At 42.1% G+C, this 22,257-nt stretch overlaps 1 protein-coding gene across 1 annotated transcript; it reads right to left on the bottom strand.

Annotated features, from left to right (window-relative positions):
• Positions 1-507: 507 nt before the first annotated feature.
• On the bottom strand, positions 508-19,202 carry LOC139409271 (suppressor of fused homolog). Its single transcript, XM_071154173.1, has 12 exons — positions 18,823-19,202; positions 18,260-18,394; positions 14,730-14,866; positions 11,144-11,286; positions 10,916-11,001; positions 10,731-10,803; positions 10,418-10,574; positions 7,201-7,303; positions 6,590-6,724; positions 6,173-6,311; positions 6,015-6,083; positions 508-2,446 (listed from the first exon to the last, which is right to left on the bottom strand). Exons 1-12 carry the CDS (start codon positions 18,972-18,974, stop codon positions 2,357-2,359), a joined length of 1,419 nt encoding a protein of 472 aa, XP_071010274.1. The 5' UTR covers positions 18,975-19,202; the 3' UTR covers positions 508-2,356.
• Positions 19,203-22,257: the final 3,055 nt, after the last annotated feature.

Consider the following 22,257-nt stretch of genomic DNA (forward strand, 5'->3'; position numbering starts at 1 on the left):
ATGTAGCTATTTGTGGTAGACATTTTATAGATAAAAACTATATGCTACTTATTTTAAATATATGTATGCTTTTCTCCACGGACAAAACAGGAGCTGATTCAAAGGGCGTGGCGGATTACAAAACTCTTCCACGAAGGACTCTCTTGTGCTTCCTCGGCGGGAAGAGGCGAGGAGGACACTCCTCCATTCACCTACTAGATTTGACAGACACACAATTGACACCCTCCTAGACCACTTATTGGTTTCCCGGTCACGAAGTAAAGGAGGACGGAGTCGTCGACAAGAGGATGAACTTTTACCCAATTGAGAATCTCCCATGTCAAAACAATACCAAAATATTCAATACACCTTTCTACATATCTAATTATATATTCAATATATGGCAACAACATATAAAGCAGTTACCGAAAATTGCATACTTCATCACGTGTAGATATGTGCACCACGTTATTGCTCTACAGTGGATGCATCTTGCTGGCTCTCACTCATATTTAAAAAAATATATACTTTGTAGTCACCAAAGCTCCCGGAGCATGTCTTTCATTTATTTACACTTTAGTACATCAATAAACCATTAGACCAAAAAACACTGACTTGAATGTACACTTGTTTAATGCACTTGTGATTACATAGAAACAGGCAGTTAAGTAATTAATTCACTCATAAAATAACAGTACTACAAAACTTACCTTTCAAAAATGCCCTAATAAAAGCTCTTTTACATTTTCACCCGGGAATAAAACCAGAAAGACACAGTAAAATACATATGGCGAACAGGAGGCCACTGTAGAAAGAGAAGAGTTACTTAGCTCCTGTTCTGGACTACCTAGCTATGGAATGCAGTCATGGCATTAAGAGACATCTGGGATGCCGTATGTGTATGAAGACCGAGGTCCTTGATCGAAACTAATGTACATTAAAACACAGGAGCGATAGGCAGTGGAGAGTGTAGACGATACACGGAGTCTAAACATTAAAGCCTCGGTGGACTGAAACGGCGGCGAGAGTCAATCCACGAGAACACAATACATTAACGTAACAGTTGAGGACACGCAGTGTGACAGCGATAAAGGACAAAGTATCACAAGTTTTGGCTTTGGTATCAAAACTAAAGAATGAGTTTCCAATAAAGTATTGATCAGAAACGTGGAATCGACCAAGGGTTTGACAAGTTCTATTGGCTTTCAAAAGCAAAACACAGAGATGGGAGAAATTAGTGTGAGTTCGATCAACTCTGATTCAATTAAAGGACAAGAAACACACGACAGTAACTGTTGGTCTAACTTTCTCACTGATTAACTTTGTGTGGCCACATGGGACGTTCTCTGATACGCTCTCCCACATTTCACTCTCTCTCAGCCCTTATAAAAACTCTTACAAACACAATCTTTCCACTGATAGTAGTTAAGTCATTGTAGAGCTTTAGGAGATACATTTCATGAGCAAGTTACAGAATAGGGTAATCTTGATATAAAAATCAAATTAAGGGGAAAGAGGGACAACTAAGATTTGAGAGACACAGAATAGAATGAGAGGATTATGTGGTTTGATTGATTTTAACAGAGTTTGCAGGGGTCTTCAAACTTTCCTTGCCAAAATATGGCAAAATAAAAATAAGATCTCATCAGGTGAATGATAATGGCAGGGAGAGATGATCAACATTTTAAAATGAATAGATTTGGTATAGTTTTTCATTATTTTTACCTCACCAGTTAAAATTAGCAACATTCATGAAAACATTGAAATAAACAAAATTCCACTAAAAAAACAAACATATGTTTGAACTAAATCAACTGACCCTGCATCTTTGCTTGTGTTACAAACTTATCGGGTCTAGTGGATGTCTCTTTATAACTAGACATTTGACCCATTCACAAGGCATGGCAACCACGTCTCATCTAACAAGGCAGCTATTTGGAGAAACAGGTTTCCAGAACATTTCCAGATGTTTCTAAAGGTTTGAAAAACCCAGTAGAAAAAGGTGGGTAGGTCAGAGAAGGCAGTAACAGTCTACAGTCAAAGGAAGATGTGATAAGACATCCTGCAGTAGCTGGGTCAGGCTCTCTCGCCCTGGGTATACAAGGCAGACCAGAGCCCCTGGAAAAGAGCATGGTTGTGCTCAGTAGGCACAAAATGAGAGATAAATATCCGAAACGTGTGTGTTACCAGAGCTACTATCTGAACTTGTCCAATAAAAAAAATAACAACTTGTATTCATATTCTGCTGCAAAACACTTTGCTACAATTTGTCCTAATGAACATGACCCATTTAAAGGCTGGGTGAATAGGTCCATCCATGGGAACTGACTGTGTAAGGAGGTCCAGAGTACTCTGAAAAGAGAAGTGGATCCCAGTCTCACTGCAGAGGGTTGTCAAACACAGAGTCAGGCAGGACCGAGATCTTCAGTTTCTTCTCTGGCCAGCTATATTCCTTTGGTAACTTGGTCTGGAAAGAGGAATCAAACAGGAGAAAAACATTTAATGACAGAGGCAAAACAAAGTTACAATTCTGGAAACTTTGCAGGGTTTTTTCCTTGCCTGCTTATTACTGTAATCCTCAAACCAGGATTTCTGAAAAATCTAGGAATTTGTCTGTAATTTCCCAACCGTAATACTTAATAGGCCGAGGATGCAGATCCATAGGTAGTCCCCCCTGGAAGCCGTCCCCAGAGCCAGAGATCCTAATTACATCGGCGCATGCATTTCTTTACCTATACTTTATGCACACATTTTCATGGTCTCCCGCCCTTCACATTTCTCACCCGTGAGTGATAATTCTTCAAGTTTTACCGGTGAAACGTCCATGCAGCATCTGTATACCAACCTTTTGACCTCAATCAGTTTCATGGAAATATGCATTTGAGTGTTGATTTGAATTATAGTGCATTCGGTAAGAATTCAGGACCTTGACTTTTTCAACATTTAGTTATGTTACAGTCTTTATTAAAAAATGTATTAAATAGGTTATTTTCCCTCATCAATCTAAACACAATATCCCATAATGACAAAGCAAAAACAGGTTCCTGGAAATGTTTGCAAATACAGAACAGTCAAAAGTTTGGACACACCTACTCATTCCAGGGTTTTTCTTTATTTTTACTATTTTGTACACTAGAATTATAGTGAAGACATCAAAACTATGAAATAACACAAAAAGTGTAAAACAAATCAAAATATATTTCATATTTGAGATTCTTCAAAGTAGCCACCCTTTGCCTTGATGACAGCTTTGCACACTTGGCATTCTCTCAAACAGCTTCATGAGGTAGTCACCTGGAATGCATTTCAATTAACAGGTGTGCTTTGTTAAAAGTTACATTTGTGGAATTTATTTCCTTAAGTCAATCTGGGAAATTTCAAGAACTTTGAAAGTTTCTTCAAGTGCAGTCGCAAAAACCATCAAGCGCTATGATGAAACTGGCTCTCATGAGGACCGCCACAGGAAAGGAAGACCCAGGGTTACATCTGCTGCAGAGGATAAGTTCATTAGAGTTACCAGCCTCAGAAATTGCAGCCCTAAATAAATGCTTCATAGTTCAAGTAACAGACACATCTCAACATCAACTGTTCAGAGGAGACTGAGTGAATCAGGCCTTCATGGTCAATTTGCTGCAAAGAAACCACTACTGATGGCCACCAATAAAAATAAGAGACTTGATTGGGCCAAGAAACACAAGCAATGGACATTAGACAGGTGGAAATCTGTCCTTTGGTCTGATGAGTGCAAATTTGAGATGTTTGGTTCCAACCGCCATGTCTTTGTAAGGGCTATTTGACCAAGGAGATTGATGGAGTGCTGCATCAGATGACCTGGCATCCACAATCACCTGACCTCAACCCAATTGAGATGGTTTGGTGTGAGTTGGACCACAGAGTGATGGAAAAACAGCCAACAAGTGCTCAGCATATGTGGAAACTCCTTCAAGACTGTTGGATAAGCATTCCAGGTGAAGCTGGTTGAGAGACTGCCAAGAGTGTGTAAAGCTGTCATCAAGGCAAAGGGTGGCTACTTTGATGAATCAAAAACAAATCAAAATATATTTTATATTTAACACTTTTTTGGTAACTACATAATTCCATATGTGCTATTTCATAGTTTTGATGTCTTCACTTTTATTCTACAATGTAGAAAATAGTAAAACGTCAAGGATTATCAATAGAAACAGGATGCACCCTAGCTCAATTGAGTCTAATAGCAAATGGTCTGAATACTTATGTAAAATAAGGTCGTTTTTTAATTGTAATACATTTGCTAAAATGTCTGAAAACCTGTTTTCACTTTGTCATTATGGGGTATTGTGTGTAGATTGATGAGGAAAAATGTATAATTTAAGCAATTTTTGAAGGCGGTAACGTAACAAAATGTGGAAAAAGTCAAGGGGTCTGAATACTTTCCGAATGCACTGTATGTACAGTGATGGTGTTAAACTGTAGAATACCTGTGTTGTTTCAATCAAAGCACATACAGTGCCTTCAGAAAGTATTCACAACCCTTGAGTTTTTCAATATTTTGTTGTGTTACAGCCTAAATTTAAAATGGATTAAATATATATTTTTTTGTCATCACTGGCCTAAACACAATATATAGATGGGTAAAAAAAAATGAATATCCCTTGGTGCTGGTGTTAATTACACCAAAGTGTAATTAATCGTGTTAATTACACTTTGGATGGTATATCATTACACCCAGTGACTACAAAGGTAAAGGCGTACTTCCTAACTCAGTTGCCTGAGAGGAAGGAAACCGCCCAGGGATTTCACCATGAGGCCAATGGTGACTTTAAAACATTTTATTGACTGCGATAGGAGAAAATTGAGGATGGATCAACAACATTGTAGTTACTCCACAATACTAACCTAATTGACAGAGTGAAAAGAAGGAAGCCTGTACAGAATACAAATATTCTAAAACAGGCATCCTGTTTGCAACAAGGCACTAAAGTAATAATGCAAAAAAATGTGGCAAAGAAATTGACTTTTGTCCTGAACAATAAGTGTTATGTTTGGCGCAAATCCAATACAACACATTACTGAGTACCACATTCCATATTTTCAAGCATAGTGGTGGTTGTGTCATGTTAAGGACTGGGGAGTTTTTTAGGATAAAAAAGAAACGGAATGGAGCTAATTGCAGACAAAATCCTAGAGGAAAACATTGTTCAATCTGCTTTCCACACGTCCCCAGGAGATCAATTTACCTTTCAGCAGGACAATAACCTAAAACACGAGGCCAAATATATGGCAAGACCTGAAAATGTCTTTCTAGCTATGATCAACAACCAATTTGACAGAGCTTCAAAAATTTTGAAAATAATAAAATGGGCAAATGTTGCAGAATCCAGGTGTGGAAAATTCTTAGAGACTTACTAGAAAGACTCACAGCTGTAATCACTGCAAAAGGTGCTTCTACAAAGTATTGACTGAATATTTATGTAAATTAGATATTTCATTTTCAATACATTTGCTATAGTTTCTAAAAACACGTTTTCACTGGGTCATTGTAGTGTATTGTGTGCAGATAGGTGGAAAAAGAATCCAGGCTGTAACAACAAAATGGAATAAGTCAAGTGGAATAAGTCAAGGGGTATGAATACTTTCTGAAGGCACTGTATTTTGCCTACAGTCGTGCACAGTTGAATTTTGGCCACATTAAAGAAAAATGCAACCCCTCGCACAATCCATAAATCTCCTAAGAAAATGTGGTGTTTTTGTCTTACAGTAATGTTATATGGTATTATATTCTCTTGTGTGGAATACTATCATTGATCTCGGCGACATTGATTCAGCTTTGATCTAACTTTATTAAACGAACACCATTCTCAACTCATCACACAGCCTGTTCTCTGAGTAGCCGAACGAGTAGAGCAGAGTGTGCATAAAGTAGAGAATCCCACACATGCGCAGAAGCTTCGTACCGTCAGCTGTCGGTAAGAGGGTTCCAGAGAACTCGGATCTGCAGCCACTCCATTCTTTATATTACCCCTGTAAAGAATGGTAAAAGGTGTTTCCCTCACCTCCTCTCGAGTGTTGAGCTCCGATAGGTCTCCAAGCATCTGTTCAACAAACTCTTCAGTCAGCAATATCTGAGGAGGAGATGTGATAACATAAGTACATGCAGCAAGTATGCACTTGAAGCAGTGTGTGTGTACCAGGAGCCAGTGTGTGTGTTTACCTGTAGCCAGGGTCCATGTGCGGCATACGGGTGTTCCTCAGTAGCAAAGGCCCCCTCTACTCCAGTGGATACGAAGGTGATGGCAGTGTCTCCATTAATACTCTTATAGGTGAAGTGTCTACCATGGAGCAAACGACCCCTAAGCAGAGAAGATGACCAGCACATTAAACATCACTGAATACATACTGTATGTAAGAAGTCTGCCGGATTGGAGAGCCTGCTTCTTCTCACCCTCCGTCTCCCTCTCTCACTCCATCGCTCTAACACGCCACTCCCGATCTCTCCCGCTTTCACACACAAAGGGCTCAGATGACCCGGGTATCGTTTTAATGTAATCTGTATGTATGTGGGAAGAACCAGGCTCACCCCCAACACCAGTGTGTGTGTGTGTGTGTGTGTGTGTGTGTGTGTGTGTACCTGAGACAGAGAGGCAGCAGTGTTCCTGACTCCTGGTTGAATTTCAGATGAACACTTTCCAGTTGTCTGGTACGAACTAGCTCGTGAGGAATGATGGCCGCCGAACTCTCACTCTCCAGACTGTCCTTACGACTTCTAGAGAAAGAAGGGGAGTCAGAAAGAGATTTAAATGACCCCTTACGTTCAGGGGAAACAAGTCCGATGGTGGCGTGTAGCTCCCTATAAAGTGTGTGAATGAGTTTGCTATGGAACTGGACATGTGCATAAGCACTTATCTTGTCTTTCTCTTACCTGTGATACTGCTGGCGCTGCAAATGGCCATTGTTTGTCTACGGAGAAACCAGGGGGAGAATTCTACCACATACAATTTCACACACCTATCATGTGTTGTTCAATGTCCCAATACTGTGTACACACTTGGGTCTCATGGCGTGGTCTCTGGCTGGGTTAAGGGGAGGTGCATGCATGTGTATAGTCTACTCTGACATCACCACTTGAGAGGAAAGAGAAAAACAAGAGTGGAGTGTATGTGCCTCAATGCTGACTGAGAATGAACATTTAGAGTGGGAAAGTGAGTGAACAGCAGCTGCACTGTGTGGGTATGTACTCACTGAGGCCTGTCATGTCCTTGTTTCTGTGAGTTGATAGGGGGTAGTGCTGCTTTGGTGTTGAACTCCAGTCCTTTCCTCAGGGCTTCTCTGATCTGCTCTGTATCTGCAGTGGACAAACCATTGGGTTTGTTTTTGGACATACAGTAACATTAGGACACAAAATCACTCCATAAGGACTTAAATAACAATATTGCTTACACTTATCTGGGTAGCGCCCAATAGATTTGCTGCAAAAAAAACACTACTATAGGACACCAATAAAAAGAAGACGAGACTTGCTTGGGCCAGGAAACACAAGCAATGGACATTAGACTGGTGGAAATCTGTCCTTTGGTCTGATGAGTGCAAATTTTAGATATTTGGTTCCAACCGCCGTGTCTTTGTGAGACGCAGAGTAGGTGAAAGGTGGATCTTTGCATGTGTGGTTCCCACCGTGAAGCATGGAGGAGTGATGGTGTGGGGGATCTTTGCTGGTGACACTGTCAGTGATTTATTTAGAATTTAAAGCATACTTAACCAGCATAGCTACCACAGCATTCTGCAGTGATATGACATCCTATCTGGTTTGCGCTTAATGGGACTTTCACACCTCCAGGATGTGTAAGGGCTATTTGACCAAGGAGAGCGATGGAGTGCTGCATCAGATGACCTAGCCTCTACAATCACCTGACCTCAACCCAATTGAGATGGTTTGGGATGAGTTGGACTGCAGAGTGAAGGAAAAGCAGCCAACAAGTGCTCAGCATATGTTGGAAATCCTTCAAGACTGTTGGAAAAGCATTCCAGGTGAAGCTGGTTGAGATAATGTCAAGAGTGTGCAAAGCTGTCATCAAGGCAAAGGGTGGCTACTTTGAAGAATCAAAAATATAAAATATATTTTGATTTGTTTAACACTTTTTTGATTACTACATGATTACATGTGTTATTTCATAGTTTTGATGTCTTCACTTTTATTCTACAATGTAGAAAATAGTAAAAAGTCAATGATTATCAATAGAAACAGGATGCACCCGAGCTCAATTGAGTCTAATAGCAAATGGTCTGAATAGGTGTGTGAAAAGCTGTCATCATGGAAAAGGGTGGCTACTTCAAATATATTTTGACATGTTTAATACTTTTTTGGTTACTACATGTTTCCATATGTATCATTTCATAGTTTTGATTTCTCACTATTATTCTACAATGTAGAAAATAGTAAAACTGAAGAAAAACCATTGATTGAGTAGGTGTGTCCAAACGTTTGACTGGCACTGTATGTTCAGTTGAAGTCGGAAGTTTACATACACTTAGGTTGGAGTTGATAAAACTTGTTTTTCAACCACTCCACAAATGTCTTCGTTAACAGACAGATTTTTTCACTTATAATTCACTGTGCCACAATTCCAGTGGGTCAGAAGTTTACATACACTAAATTGACTGTGCCTTTAAACAGCTTGGAAAATTCCAGAAAATTGTGTCATGGCTTTAGAAACTTCTGATAGGCTAATTGACATCATTTGAGTCAATTGGAGGTGTACCTGTGGATGTATTTCAAGGCCTATCTTCAAACTCAGTGTCTCTTTGCTTGACATCATGGGAAAATCAAAAGAAACCAGCCAAGACCCCAGAAAAAACAATTGTAGACCTCCACACATCTCCACACATGCTGGAGGAAACAGGTAGAAAAGTATCTATATCCACCGTAAAACAAGTCCTATATCGACATAACCTGAAAGGCCGCTCAGCAAGGAAGAAGCCACTGCTCCATTCAGGAAGTAGGATTATTTGTTGTTGTAGTTTTCTATTCAATGCCATTACAGTATCCATTGACTTAGGACTCAAATTGCAGTTCCTATGCCTTCCACTAGATGTCAACAGTCTTTAGAAATTGTTCCAGGCTTGTATTCTGAAAAATGAGGGCGTAAGAGCAGTCTGAATGAGTGGACCCTGCCGTGTCACAGAGCTTTTTCATGCGTGCGACCGAGAGAATGCCTTTCTAGTTTACCTTTTATATTGACAACGTTATTGTCCGGTTGAAATACTATTGATTATTTAGGCTAAAAACAACCCGAGGATTGAATATAAACATAGTTTGAAATGTTTCTACAAACTTTACAGATACAATTTGGATTGTTTGTCTACCTGTTGTGACTGCGTTTGAGCCTGTGGATTACTGAAGGAAATGCGCAAACAAAACTGAGATTTTCGGATATAAAGAGAGACTTTATAGAACAAAAGGAACATTTATTGAATAAATGAATGTCTTCTGTGTGCAACCATATGAAGATCATCAAAGGTAAGTGATTCATTTTATCTCTATTTCTGACTTGTGTAACTATTCTACTTGGCTGGTTACTGTTTGTAATGATTTGTCTGCTGGGCTATGTTCTCAAATAATTGTAAGGTATGCTTTCGCCATAAAGCATTTTTTAAATCCGACACAGTGGTTGGATTCACAAGAAGCTAATCTTTAAACCTATGTAAAATAGTTGTATCTTTTCTGAATTTTTAAAATTAGTATTTCTGTATTTGAATTTGCAATCTCACTGGATGTTGGCCAGATGGGACGCTATCGTCCCACATACCCTAGAGAGCTTAAGGACAACAAAGTCAAGGTATTAGAGTGGCCATCACAAAGCCCAGACCTCAATCCCATAGAAAATTTGTGGGCAGAACTGAAAAAGCGTGTGCGAGCAAGGAGGCCTACAAACCTGACTCAGTTACACCAGCTCTGTCAGGAGGAATGGGCCAAAATTCACCCAACTTATTGTGGGACGCTTGTGAAAGGCTACCCAAAACGTTTGACCCAAGTTAAACAATTTAAAGGCAATGCTACCAAATACTAATTGAGTGTATGCAAACTTCTGACCCACTGGGAATGTGATGAAAGAAATAAAAGCTGAAATAAATAATTCTGACATTTCACATTCTTTAAATAAAGTGGTGATCCTAACTGACCTAAGAAAGGGAATTTTTACTAGGACTAAATGTCAGGAATTGTGAAAAACTGAGTTTAAATGTATTTAGCTAAGGTGTATGTAAACTTCAGACTTCAAATGTATGTATGTATGCATGTAAGCATGTATATAGTTCTGCAACAGAAAACAAATATAAGCCGTTCTTGTTGGACAAGTCCAGATAGTCCCTCCCTGTTTCAAAAAATATTATTTTTTTTGGTGCCTATTGAACACAGCCCATTAGAATTGTCTAGGGATATAAGTTAGAAGTGTTATGTTACCTTTCTCCGACAGTCTTCGTGGCTGAGATCCTATACAGATGGAGCGGCTGTCCTCTTCATCCTCGGACGGCCGGCTGAGGTCGTCCCACACACACTTTGCGCTCACGCCACTCAGGTTGGATCCCTCTGTCTCTATACCCTGGTCCACACGCTCCTGCTTAGGATGAGCAAACGCACACGCAAACATTAACACTAGCCCACACACACATTAACGTACACTCAAACACATTGTGTGGACTGAACCAGCAGGTGGCACTGTTAGAATGAAAATACAATTTGAATTTATACACAAAGTAACTAATCAAAGCCTTACTTGTAAATGCGGGTCGATGTCAAACATGGTCTCTCCTCTCCTCATGTCAGTTATCAACCAGGGTCCTCCAGCACTGAACACAGACAGCATAGAGGAGAAAAGAGAATCATCGACTCGGTCACACTGGGTTAATGTGAAATAAGACTGGTCGGCTGGCAGGGAGGTATCTCATATTTCAAACTCACACATGGACCCCTCGGAGAAGGTCCAGTATTCCCTGGCCGTTCCACTGTTGGGCCGCCTGCAACTCTTCTGTACACACACCCACAATCTATAGAAAGGAGAGAGAGTTAACACACCGAAAAAAAAGAAAAAAGACACACAGAATGCTATTATAGACTCAACGGAGGGAGTTGAAGGGGTAGGCCGGAGAGCCTACCCCTTCAACTCTCTCTGGGGCTAGATTAGCTCACCTGCAAGAAGTTGACCAGGCCGAAGGGTGTGTGGACCGGCGATATCTGGGGGTCCTCAGTGAGCAGCATGTGTTGGATACGAGACTCACTGTTGTCCAGGGGACTGTGCCACGATATGTGGTCTCCACTGCAAAATGTGTTTTCTACAGGAAAGAGGAGAGACATGGATGTGAAAGACCACTCTGTAATATATTGGAAAATACGTTACAGTTCTCATCACCAGTCAAACAGCAAATGAGAAAAGACCATCAGACTGAAAGAAGAGTGATGGTAAGAATGATAGGAGAAAAAGCGAGGAAAAAGGGAGTGTATGTATACAGTGCAGAGCGTTCAGACCCCTTTACTTTTTCCAGATTTGTGACTGACCGGCTTGATCTTATGTACAACATTTTAAAATTGTGTTTTTTATTTTTTATTTTACATTGGATAAAAGTAGAGACTCAGAGCTAGGACATGGTATATCATACACTACATTTGAGGAACAATGGGAAAGTTATTCTGATTTTTAAGTTGATAAACTTGTAACCCCACTTTCCAGAAAATGGCCCTTGAATGTTTTGGTACACTTACTGGAGAGCTCTTCTTTGTCTACACCCATTGAGTATCGTTCACACCCTCTTAAGCTTTAGCCCCACCCATCTAAGTATTTACATGTGAGGCCATTTACTAAACAACCAAAGGTTTCAAGACTAAAGGCTGGCTTATACTACGGGTGTGTTCGTAAATTTAATTTGGAGCGCCAGAGTGTGCTCTGGGCGTTCGAAAACTAAGAGCGTTGTCAGATTGTCCGTTCGTAAATTCAGAGCGCTTCACTCTCGGAGCGTTCAGACCTAACAGCAGTAGTCAAGCACCCAAGCTAACTGGCTAAAGTTGGCTAGCTTGCTAGCTGCTGCCAGAACAGCTCACTCTGACCATTTTACTCGCACTAGCAGAGCTGGTTAGGCTGTCTTCATGTTATCCAGAGTGTTGGTGACTGCAACTGTGCTGCTGGCAACAATTTAATTATACTTTGTTTGCCAACTTTTACTGACACTGGCCATATTCAATGGGTGTTGAACGTTCATAAATTCTAAAGTTATTCTGCACTTTGCCACGCTCAGTGCTCTGAAATCGGAGTGGATAGCTGGTAAATTCACTCAGGCTACGTCTAACGACAGTTGTTGCAGTGACATCATGAACATTCTATTGAAATGGTTACTTGCATAGAGGAGTCCTTTGTCTAGATATTTAGCTAGCTCGCTAACTAATGAACCATGCCAGCAGCACAGTATTTATGCTGCAGTAGTTTGTGTGTCGGGGGCTAGGGTCAGTCTGTTATATCTGGAGTATTTCTCCTGTCTTATCCAGTGTCCTGTGTGAATTTAAGTATGCTCTCTCTAATTCTCTCTCGGAGGACCATGCCTCAGGACTACCTGGCATGATGACTCCTTGCTGTCCCCAGTCCACCTGGCCGTGCTGTTGCTCCAGTTTCAACTGTTCTGCCTGCGGCTATGGAACCCTGACCTGTTCACCAGATGTGCTACCTGTCCCAGACCTGCTGTTTTCAACTCTCTAGAAACAGCAGGAGCGGTAGAGATACTCTCAATGATAGGCTATGAAAAGCCAACTGACATTTCTCCTGAGGTGCTGACCTGTTGCACCCTCGACAACTACTTTGATTATTATTATTTGACCATGCTGGTCATTTATGAACATTTGAACATCTTGGCCATGTTCTGTTATAATCTCCACCCGGCACAGCCAGAAGAGGACTGGCCACCCCTCATAGCCTGGTTCCTCTCTAGGTTTCTTCCTAGGTTTTGGCCTTTCTAGGGAGTTTTTTCTAGCCACCGTGCTTCTACACCTGCATTGCTTGCTGTTTGAGGTTTTAGGCTGGGTTTCTGTACAGCACTTTGAGATATCAGCTGATGTAAGAAATGCTAAATAAAAAAAAAATTGATAATCCCAACTCATAACGTTACTACCCTGCATGAATCTGCAGGTAGCTAACCAACAAGGTTCAATGTTAGCTAGCTAACATTAGGCTATAACTAGCAGTGCAAATGGCTCTGATACGAATAATATTACTACACAGATCATACACATAATTAGCTAGCAAGCTAATGTTAGCTAGCTAGCTAACAGTACACAAACTTGTAAACGACTTTGACTAAATTTGAAATGTGTAATATCTGAAAATGTAGTTAGCTAGACTATCTTACCCGTAAACATGGAAGGACACTCCTCCCTCTCTATCACGGATGCTATGGTTGACCTTAGAGCGAAAAGTGTTTCAAACAGCCTTCTATGCTTCCTTTTCGACAATCAAACACCAGAATTAGCTCTCATACTCTAATTCCACTGATTTCAAAACTCGGTCCTCCTGAAAGTGGAGAGCAACCCTTATGCATTTGTACTACATGATATCTTTCAAAAAAAGCTGTGTTAAAAAGGATTACCTACACATACCGACCAGCTTTGAGTACACGTTCTGGTATTCCGTCTGGCCCCGCAGCTTTGTGAATGTTGACCTGTTTTAAGGTCTTGCTCATATCGGCTACCGAGAGCGTTATCATTCATCCGGAACAGCTGGCGCTCTCATGCATGCTTCAGTGTTGCTTGCCTCGAAGCGAGCATAAAAGGCGTTTAGCTCGTCTGGTAGGCTCACGTCACTGGGCAGCTCGCGGCTGGGTTTCCCTTTCTAGACCGTAATAGTTTTCAAGCTCTGCCACATCCGACGAGCGTCAGAGCCGTTGTAGTAGGATTCAATCTTAATCCTGTATTGACGTTTTGCCTGTTTGATGGTTCGTCTGAGTTGGGGTATGTACTGTGGGGACGACATCGTCAATGCACTTATTGATGAAGCCGATGACTGAGGTGGTATACTCCTCAATGTCGTTGGATGAATAACGAAACATATTCCAGTCTGTACTAGCAAAACAGTCCTGTAGCGTAGCATCCATGTCATCTGACCACTTCTGTAGAGCGAGTCACAGGTACTTCCTGCTTTAGTTTTGCTTGTAAGCAGGAATCAGGATATAATTATGTTTAGATTTGCCAAATGGAGGACGGGAGAGAGCTTTGTATGCATCTCTGTGTGTGGAGTAAAGGTGGTCTAGAGTTTTTTCCCCCTCTGGTTGCACGTGACATGCTGATAGAAATGAGGTAAAACGGATTTAAGTTTGCCTGCATTAAAGGTCACCCGGTCACTTGTCCCCGGCATTTACTTCTATTTAGCTGTTATTCTACCAGGTAAGCTGACTGAGAACACATTCTCTTTTACAGGCTACATGAGGAAGTTGCGGTGGAGAAGCAAGGAGTTGAAAGAACCAATTTGAAGCTGGAGTGCTCTCCTTAGCCGAAACGTCACTGACGTAGAGTGACATAAGGTTACAAATATTGACATGCACATGCAAAATCTCAATATGGAGGTAGCGGAGCCCTCTGTGCCATGTGTGGTGGAGAGTAACAAAACGGTCCGAGCTCCTGGCTTATAATTGGTAGATAACTACCATCTCCTAACCTTACTCTAATAACTAAATTCCTTCTACACTAGACACACACACACACACACACACACACACACACACAGAGCCTGGGTTCTTACCTGATTGGAAGACGTAGCGGGCCAGGCCCTGCATGAGTTCAGCCGGCCAGGTAGGGGGTGCGGTCTCTCCCACCTCTCTCTTCAGCCTGAACGTCAGCTCAAAGCCAAAGCCACTGGGGCCTTCCTGACCTGTAAACCTGACAATACACATATGGAATACACACACTTAATTCAAGTGTTATTTGACCACGAGTCCACACAACCCATGACAACACAAACCCAATAAGGATTAGCCTTCCCTTTAGCTTAACTCCATTACTCCACTAGGGATATGACAAATGAAAAAAAGTTCTTAGCGTTTAAACTATAAGAATATTCATAACATTACACATGAATTTACAATGCAGCTGTGCTGCTGCCAGCAATGGTTTGGGTCTCTTCCAAATAGTTAAGCATTGCACCTGTACTACCATTACTGTACATCAATTCCACCGCGCAAAGTTTGCATTTCCTTGTCATTTAACTCCTCAAAGTATTTGCCTTCCTCTGTCATTTTTTCCAACTGTTCACCACTACGTTAAGAGTCTACTCCAAAATAATTGATTCCTTGCACATCAACTCTAGTCATGTGCATTTTACAGGGTTCGTAGGACTTTTTCAAGCACTAATATTTATTTTCAAGGACCATCAATATGTATAGTTCCTATTATGCAATTGTTTCTAGTCGCCATCAGAAGGGATTCATCTACTCAATCATACGTGTTTTGTTTCACTACTTATTTACTACATACATGAGTGATATCAGTTATATGAACTGCAACTCAGTAAAATCTTTGAAATTGTTGCATGTTGCGTTTATATTTTTGTTCAATGTACATTATAATAATATTAAAGTCTTTATATATAAATTGTCTTTATATTGCACAAAATGTTAGGTCCCACAGGCTGTCCCAAAACAATGACATGGAAGTGTAACAGGCCCTTAGTTGACTTTAAAATATCGTATTCTATAACCATTTGAAGAGAAACAAGTTACTAATGTGTTTGATAAGATGAAAGATACTCTCCGGGGCCTCAAGTTTGGGTACCACCGCACCACTAACCTCGTCTCTCTGCTTGCTTCAATGCTTCTCTGTGCATGTCCTTTGCCTCCTTCATTGCAGCCTGACTCACAACTGTCTGTCTCACTACTCTCTATAAAAAGGTCATTTGTTATGAGAACTTTATGAGAACTTAGAAATGCGGCAAAAAAAGAGCCGTCCTCTCACTGTCAACTGCGTTTATTTTCAGCAAACTTAACAATTGTGTAACTATTTGTATGAACATAACAAGATTCAACAATTGAGACATAAACTGAACAAGTTCCACAGACACGTGCCTAACAGAAATGGAATAATGTGTCCCTGAACAAAGGGGACCAAATCAAAAGTAACAGTCAGTATCTGGTGTGGCCACCAGCTGCAATAAGTAATGCAGTGCATCTCCTCCTCATGGACTGCATCAGATTTGCCAGTTCTTGCTGTGAGATGTTACCTCCCTCTTCCACAAAGGCACCTGCAAGTTCCCGGACATTTCTGGGGGGAATGGCCATAGCCCTCACCCTCTGAGATCCGGGCTCTTCGATGGCCATGGCAGAACACTGACATTCCTGTCTTGCAGGAAATCACACACAGAACGAGCAGTATGGCTGGTGGCATTGTCATGCTGGAGGGTCATGTTAGGATGAGCCTGCAGGAAGGGTACCACATGAGGAGGAGGTCTTCCCGTAACGCACAGCGTTGAGATTGCCTGCAATGACAACAAGTTCAGTCCGATGATGCTGTGACACACCGTCCCAGACCATGACGGACCCTCCACCTCCAAATCGATCCCGCTCCAGAGTACAGGCCTCGGTGTAAACGTTCATTTCGTCGATGGTAAACATAAATCCGACCATCACCCCTGGTGAGACAAAACCGCGACTCATCAGCGAAGAGCACTTTTTGCCAGTCCTGTCTGGTCCAGCGACGGTGGGTTTGTGCCCATAGGCAACATTGTTTCCGGTGATGTCTGGTGAAGACCTGCCTTACAACAGGCCTACAAGCCCACAGTCCAGCCTCTCTCAGCCTATTGCGGACAGTCTGAGCACTGATGGAGGGATTGTGCATTCCTGGTGTAACTTGGGAAGTTGTTGTTGCCATCCTGTACCTGTCCCACAGGTGTGAGGTTTAGATGTACCGATCCTGTGCAGGTGTTGCTACACGTGGTCTGCCACTGCAAGGACGATCAGACGATGTCCTGTCTCCCTGTAGCGCTGTCTTAGGCGTCTCACAGTACGGACATTGCAATTTATTGCCCTGGTCACATCTGCAGTCCTCATGCCTCATTGCAGCATGCCAAAGGCATGTTCAAGCAGATGAGCAGGGACCCTGGGAATCTTTCTTTTGGTGTTTTTCAGAGTCAGTAGAAAGACCTCTTTAATGTCCTAAGTTTTCATAACTGTGACTTTAATTGCCTACCGTCTGTAAGCTGTTAATGTCTGAACGACCGTTCCACAGGTGCATGTTCATTAATTGTTTATGGTTCATTGAACAAGCATGGGAAACAGTGTTTAAACCCTTTACAATAAAGATCTGTGAAGTTATTTGGATTTTTACTAATTATCTTTGAAAGACAGGGTCCTGAAAAGGGGACATTTCTTTTTTATGCTGAGTTTCTTTGGATTGAGACACAGCCCATGCAACAAAAAAAAAAGATATCTCTATCTTACACAGATTTCTTCGTTATGTATTATGCAAATTAGATTTGATTGGAATTTCTTGGCTTTTAATGTCTTGCAACTTCAGTAAAGCAGGGCCTATCATCAATGAATAGGCTAGGAAATTCTAAACACAATAGACCGAAGACTGAACACAAACTCGGCATCATTAGCGAGAGAAAGCAGGTGGGCCAGCGTGAGGCTGTATTGCATTACTGGAAACCAAGACTATTCTGAGGACAGGTCTTCCAGTTTTGAGTTGCAGAATTGCCTTTTTGTAGCAGGTTAGGAGAACTTACGCAGCAGGGTAGGAGAATTAACGTGGCAGGTAAGGAGAATTAGGTGAAGGTTAACTAAATTGTCCCCGAAAACCAGGCCCCAGAGACGGTCTTGGTTTCCACTAATGTGATGCTGCCAGCACAAGAGAGAAAGAGGAGGGGGCAGGCAGAAAGAACCGTGGTACGCATATGTCTTGGTAATATGTATCTCATCTTGTATGCCTCGCAAATTCACCAAAGTAGTCTAAAGTTAGCCTCTTCCTCTCTGGTTTTATTTAAATTACACCACTTTCCTGAGGTCATTCTAGACCTGGGGAAAGTTGTGTAAATGAATATGTTCAGCGCTGGCAAGTCTAATCAAGAACACTACAAACGGGGGTGAAAGCTGTTGGCATGACATAACTGCTTCAGAGGAACAAGAAAAATACAAGTGGAGAGTGTGTTAGTGTCTCAATGTTGATTCTGCAGGATGATAAAAAGGAGTGAAAATGAGTTAACAACAGCTGCACAAACCATGTGTGTGTGTTCTTAGTAACCTGGTCTGATGGAGCTTTAACCCGAAGTACCATACTTACTCATGTACTCTGTTGTCTCCATACAGGTCACTGAGTCCGAAGCTGATGTAGTGCCAGTGCTCCTGTACATCCTGCGCTGCACAGCCCACGTTACGGTACATACTGATGTAGTCCAATGGATCAGGACCCCCTAACCTGTAGAGACACACTACTGATAAGTGCGATCTGCAATATTTACTCCCATCTTAAATAATTATATAACCATTGATTATTTAATTTAATGTCTGATAAGCTTAGGACAACTATCACACAACCCAAAATATGAGGCAATTTACACACCATTGTTTGTTTACATACTCTGTAGGCATTTAGTGGTTAACGTTACATTTCTCCAGCCCCATTCCTCACTGGTCATTTCGTCGACAATAAAGGGCAATCACATCAAATCATACGTTCCCTCTGGCTAGCAAGCTAGGTAACTAACCGTAGCGTTTTCAACATATATTGTTAGCTAACGTAACTAACAACATTGCAATCCACGTTAGCCTAGCTAGCTTTCGAGGAATCCGACGTTGTTGTAAAGAAATGTCTCCACAATAAGACGTCGTTAGCCATCTCCTCACCAGTATTTGACAATGGCTGTAACTTGTAAGGGGTTGGCCTGGTCGGGGTAGAGGCGCCTGCATTCCCCGTAGATTGCCTGCAGACCCGGGGGGAAGATTGACGCCAGCCCAGGGGCTGCTGCTGGTCCGTTGATAGGCCGCACCTCGTCCATCCCAGTTTTTTTTTAAAAATGTGGTAATACCTGAAAGGGCGACAGAAATTACTTTCTTCGCGAAGATAAGGAAGGATCCCTTGGTTTAATGTTGGTTGATGAAACAGTCCCTGTATTTTTTGTTTTTGTTGATATTGCTACCAATATATACTTTTTTACTATCGGCCCCCTATTCCTTGCCCTACTCAACTGCGTGACTTGTTGCTCGCTCCACCTATGAAAACTTTTCCTCATTGGTTGGAGCTGTGGAAAGGAAGGGAGGAACGGCTTGAGTGACATTTGCTCAATCCAATCAAAGGGCCAGTTTTTGATAGGCGGATCCAAATACAGAGTTGTGTTTGGCTAAAGAATTGTCAATCAATATGTTAGAACCTGTTTAAGAGCAAGATTGATGGATTTAAAACTATCCCCAGTTTTTGATCGTATTGAAATGTATCATATTGTGTGTGTATTAAGTTGCAGTTATTTTCTTACCTATGCCACATATTATATTTGTTTCCAATACAGAGTTATTTCCAATGTAAATTGACTGAGAAAATAAGTATTATCTTTTAAAGCAAAGACATGGGGAAGAGTTACAGGTGGGAGGAGAAGTGATGAATGAGCCAATTGGAAGCTGGAGTTGAGTAGGTGGCCATCAATGGCATGAGGGCCAGATTGGTAATTTAGCCAGTACCCCAGGGTTAACACTACTCTTTTTAGGATAAGTGCCAAAGGATCTTCAAATCAAATCAAATTTTATTGGTCACATACACCTGTTTAGCAATGTCATTGTGGGTGTAGCAAAATGCTTGTGTTTCGACAGTACAGTAATATTTAACAAGTAATATCTGACAATTTCACAACATATCCCCAATACACACAAATCTAAGGAATGTAATTAAGAATATATAAATATATATGGATGAGCAATGTCAGCGCAGCATAGACTAACATACAGTAGAATAGTATAGAATACAGTGCATACATATGAGATGAGTAATGCAAGATATGTAAAAAATATTAAAGTGACTAGTGTTCTATTTATTAAAGTGGCCAGTGATTTCAAGTCTATGTATATTGGCAGCAGCTTCAATGTGCTAGTGATGGATTTTTAACAGTCTGATGGCCTTGAGATAGAAGCTGTTTTTCAGTCTCTCTGTCCCAGCTTTGAGGCACCTGTACCGACCTCACCTTCTGGATAATAGCGGGGTGAACAGGCAGTGGCTTGGGTGGTTGTTGTCTTTGATGATCTTTTTGGCCTTCCTGTGACATCGAGTGCTGTAGGTGTCCTGGAGGGCAGGTAGTTTGCCCCAATCGATGCGTTGGGCAGACCGCACCACCCTCTGGAGAGCCCTGCGGTTGCGGTAGGTGCAGTTGCCATACCAAGCGGTGATACAGCCTGATAGGATGCTCTCGATTGTGCATCTGTAAAAGTTTGTGAGTGTTTTAGGTTCCAAGCCAAATTTCTTCAGCCTCCTGAGGCTGTTCCCCACACTGTCTGTGTGGGTGGACCATTTCAGTTTGTCAGTGATGTGTACGCTGAGGAACTTGAAGCTTTCCACCTTCTCCACTGCGGTCCCATCGATGTGGATAGGGGGTTGCTCCCTTTGCTATTTTCTGAAGTCCACAATCATCTCCTTTGTTTTGTTGACATTGAGTGAGAGGTTATTTCCCTGGCACCACACTCCCAGAGCCCTCATCTCCTCCCTGTATGCTGACTCATCATTATTGGTAATCAAGCCTACTACTGTTGTGTCGTCTGCAAACTTGATGATTGAGTTGGAGGCATGCTTGGCCACGCAGTCATGGGTGAACAGGGAGTACAGGAAGGGGCTGAGCACACACTCTTGTGGGGCCCCAGTGTTGAGGATCGGTGAATTGAAGGTGTTGTTTCCTACCTTCACCACCTGGGGGCGGTCCATCAGGAAGTGCAGGACCCAGTTGCACAGGGTGGGGTTCAGCATTCTTACATAGGTATTCTTGTCCAAATGGGATAGGGCAGTGTGCAGTGTAATGGCGATTGCATCATCTATGGATCTATTGGGGCGGTAGGCAAATTTAAGTGGGTCTAGGGTAGAGGTGATAGAAGTGAGTGCTACGATAGTCTATCGTGACTAATGATAGTCATTTCGTTCAGTTTCCTTAGCTTTCTTGGGTACAGGAACAATGGTGGCCATCTTGAAGCATATGGGGACAGCAGACTGGGATAGGGAGAGGTTGAATATGTCTGTAAACACAGCTAGCTTGTCTGAGGACGCAGCTAGGGATGCCATCTGGGATTTCCTTTTGGGACTACAGAGAGTCAGGACACCTGTTTTAACATCCCATCTAAAAGACACCACCCTACGCAGGCCAATTTGCCCTTTACTGCCCTGTTGCATTATGATTTCCTTAGACCAGAGGGAAGCGTGGCCCGTACTTGCTCTCCAACACCACTTCCAACAGCATTTGGTCTCCCAGCCAAGGACTGACCAGGACTGACCCTGCAGCTTCACAGGCATGGCAGCAGTGGGATGCAGTGTGGTATGATGCCGGCAACTTGCAAGCAACCCATCTGACCTCTCACTGCAATCAATGCTTGTCACAAGCAAAATGAAATATCAAATTTGTCACAGTATGTTTGGGCAGGGTTGCAAAAGTCTGCCTAGTGTGCAATTGAGTACCACAGTATGAGTCATAATACTCATAAAATCTGGCGGTTAAACCCCGGAAATGTTTCCAATAGTTTTCCAGCATACTTCATGTAAGATCATTGTTTCGTGTAGGCTTACCCTGGTGTGACGTTTCGATAATCGCGTAAATCTCTCTCGGACAAGGTCACTTTTATCAATATATTCGCCTGTAATTGCCCCCCCCCCCCCCCATATGAAATAATAATTAGCTATCATACAGAACTACACATCCTGTCGCAAGCTTTGACGTCATCGCTCAAGGCGCAGGATACCTTCATGCCACCTCTTTGTTATATGTGCCCCACTTTACAGACAACACCCCATCTAACGACTGTGATCTGAGGACCCTCTTTTAGCAGCGACAGAGTAACGCACTTGGCCCTGACCACTGCTCCATAATTGCTGCCCGTCAACCTCCCTCTCCTCATGGCATGCTAGTTGGGGTTGGAGCACTGTCCAACTGTTGCCTGCCGTATCGCTTCATGCTGCTCCACGACAGCTCCATGCCAGCCAGGATCCCTGCAAGCCCCAGGTGCCCTTGTTTTTTAAATAATGTCCAGTACAGACAGGGATGACAGGGAGGGTAGCGACTGTTCTGGCTCAAGTTCAAAGAGACATGCCATTCCACT

The sequence above is a fragment of the Oncorhynchus clarkii genome, chromosome 1 (assembly GCF_045791955.1).
Source record: "Oncorhynchus clarkii lewisi isolate Uvic-CL-2024 chromosome 1, UVic_Ocla_1.0, whole genome shotgun sequence".
Taxonomy (NCBI): domain Eukaryota; kingdom Metazoa; phylum Chordata; class Actinopteri; order Salmoniformes; family Salmonidae; genus Oncorhynchus; species Oncorhynchus clarkii.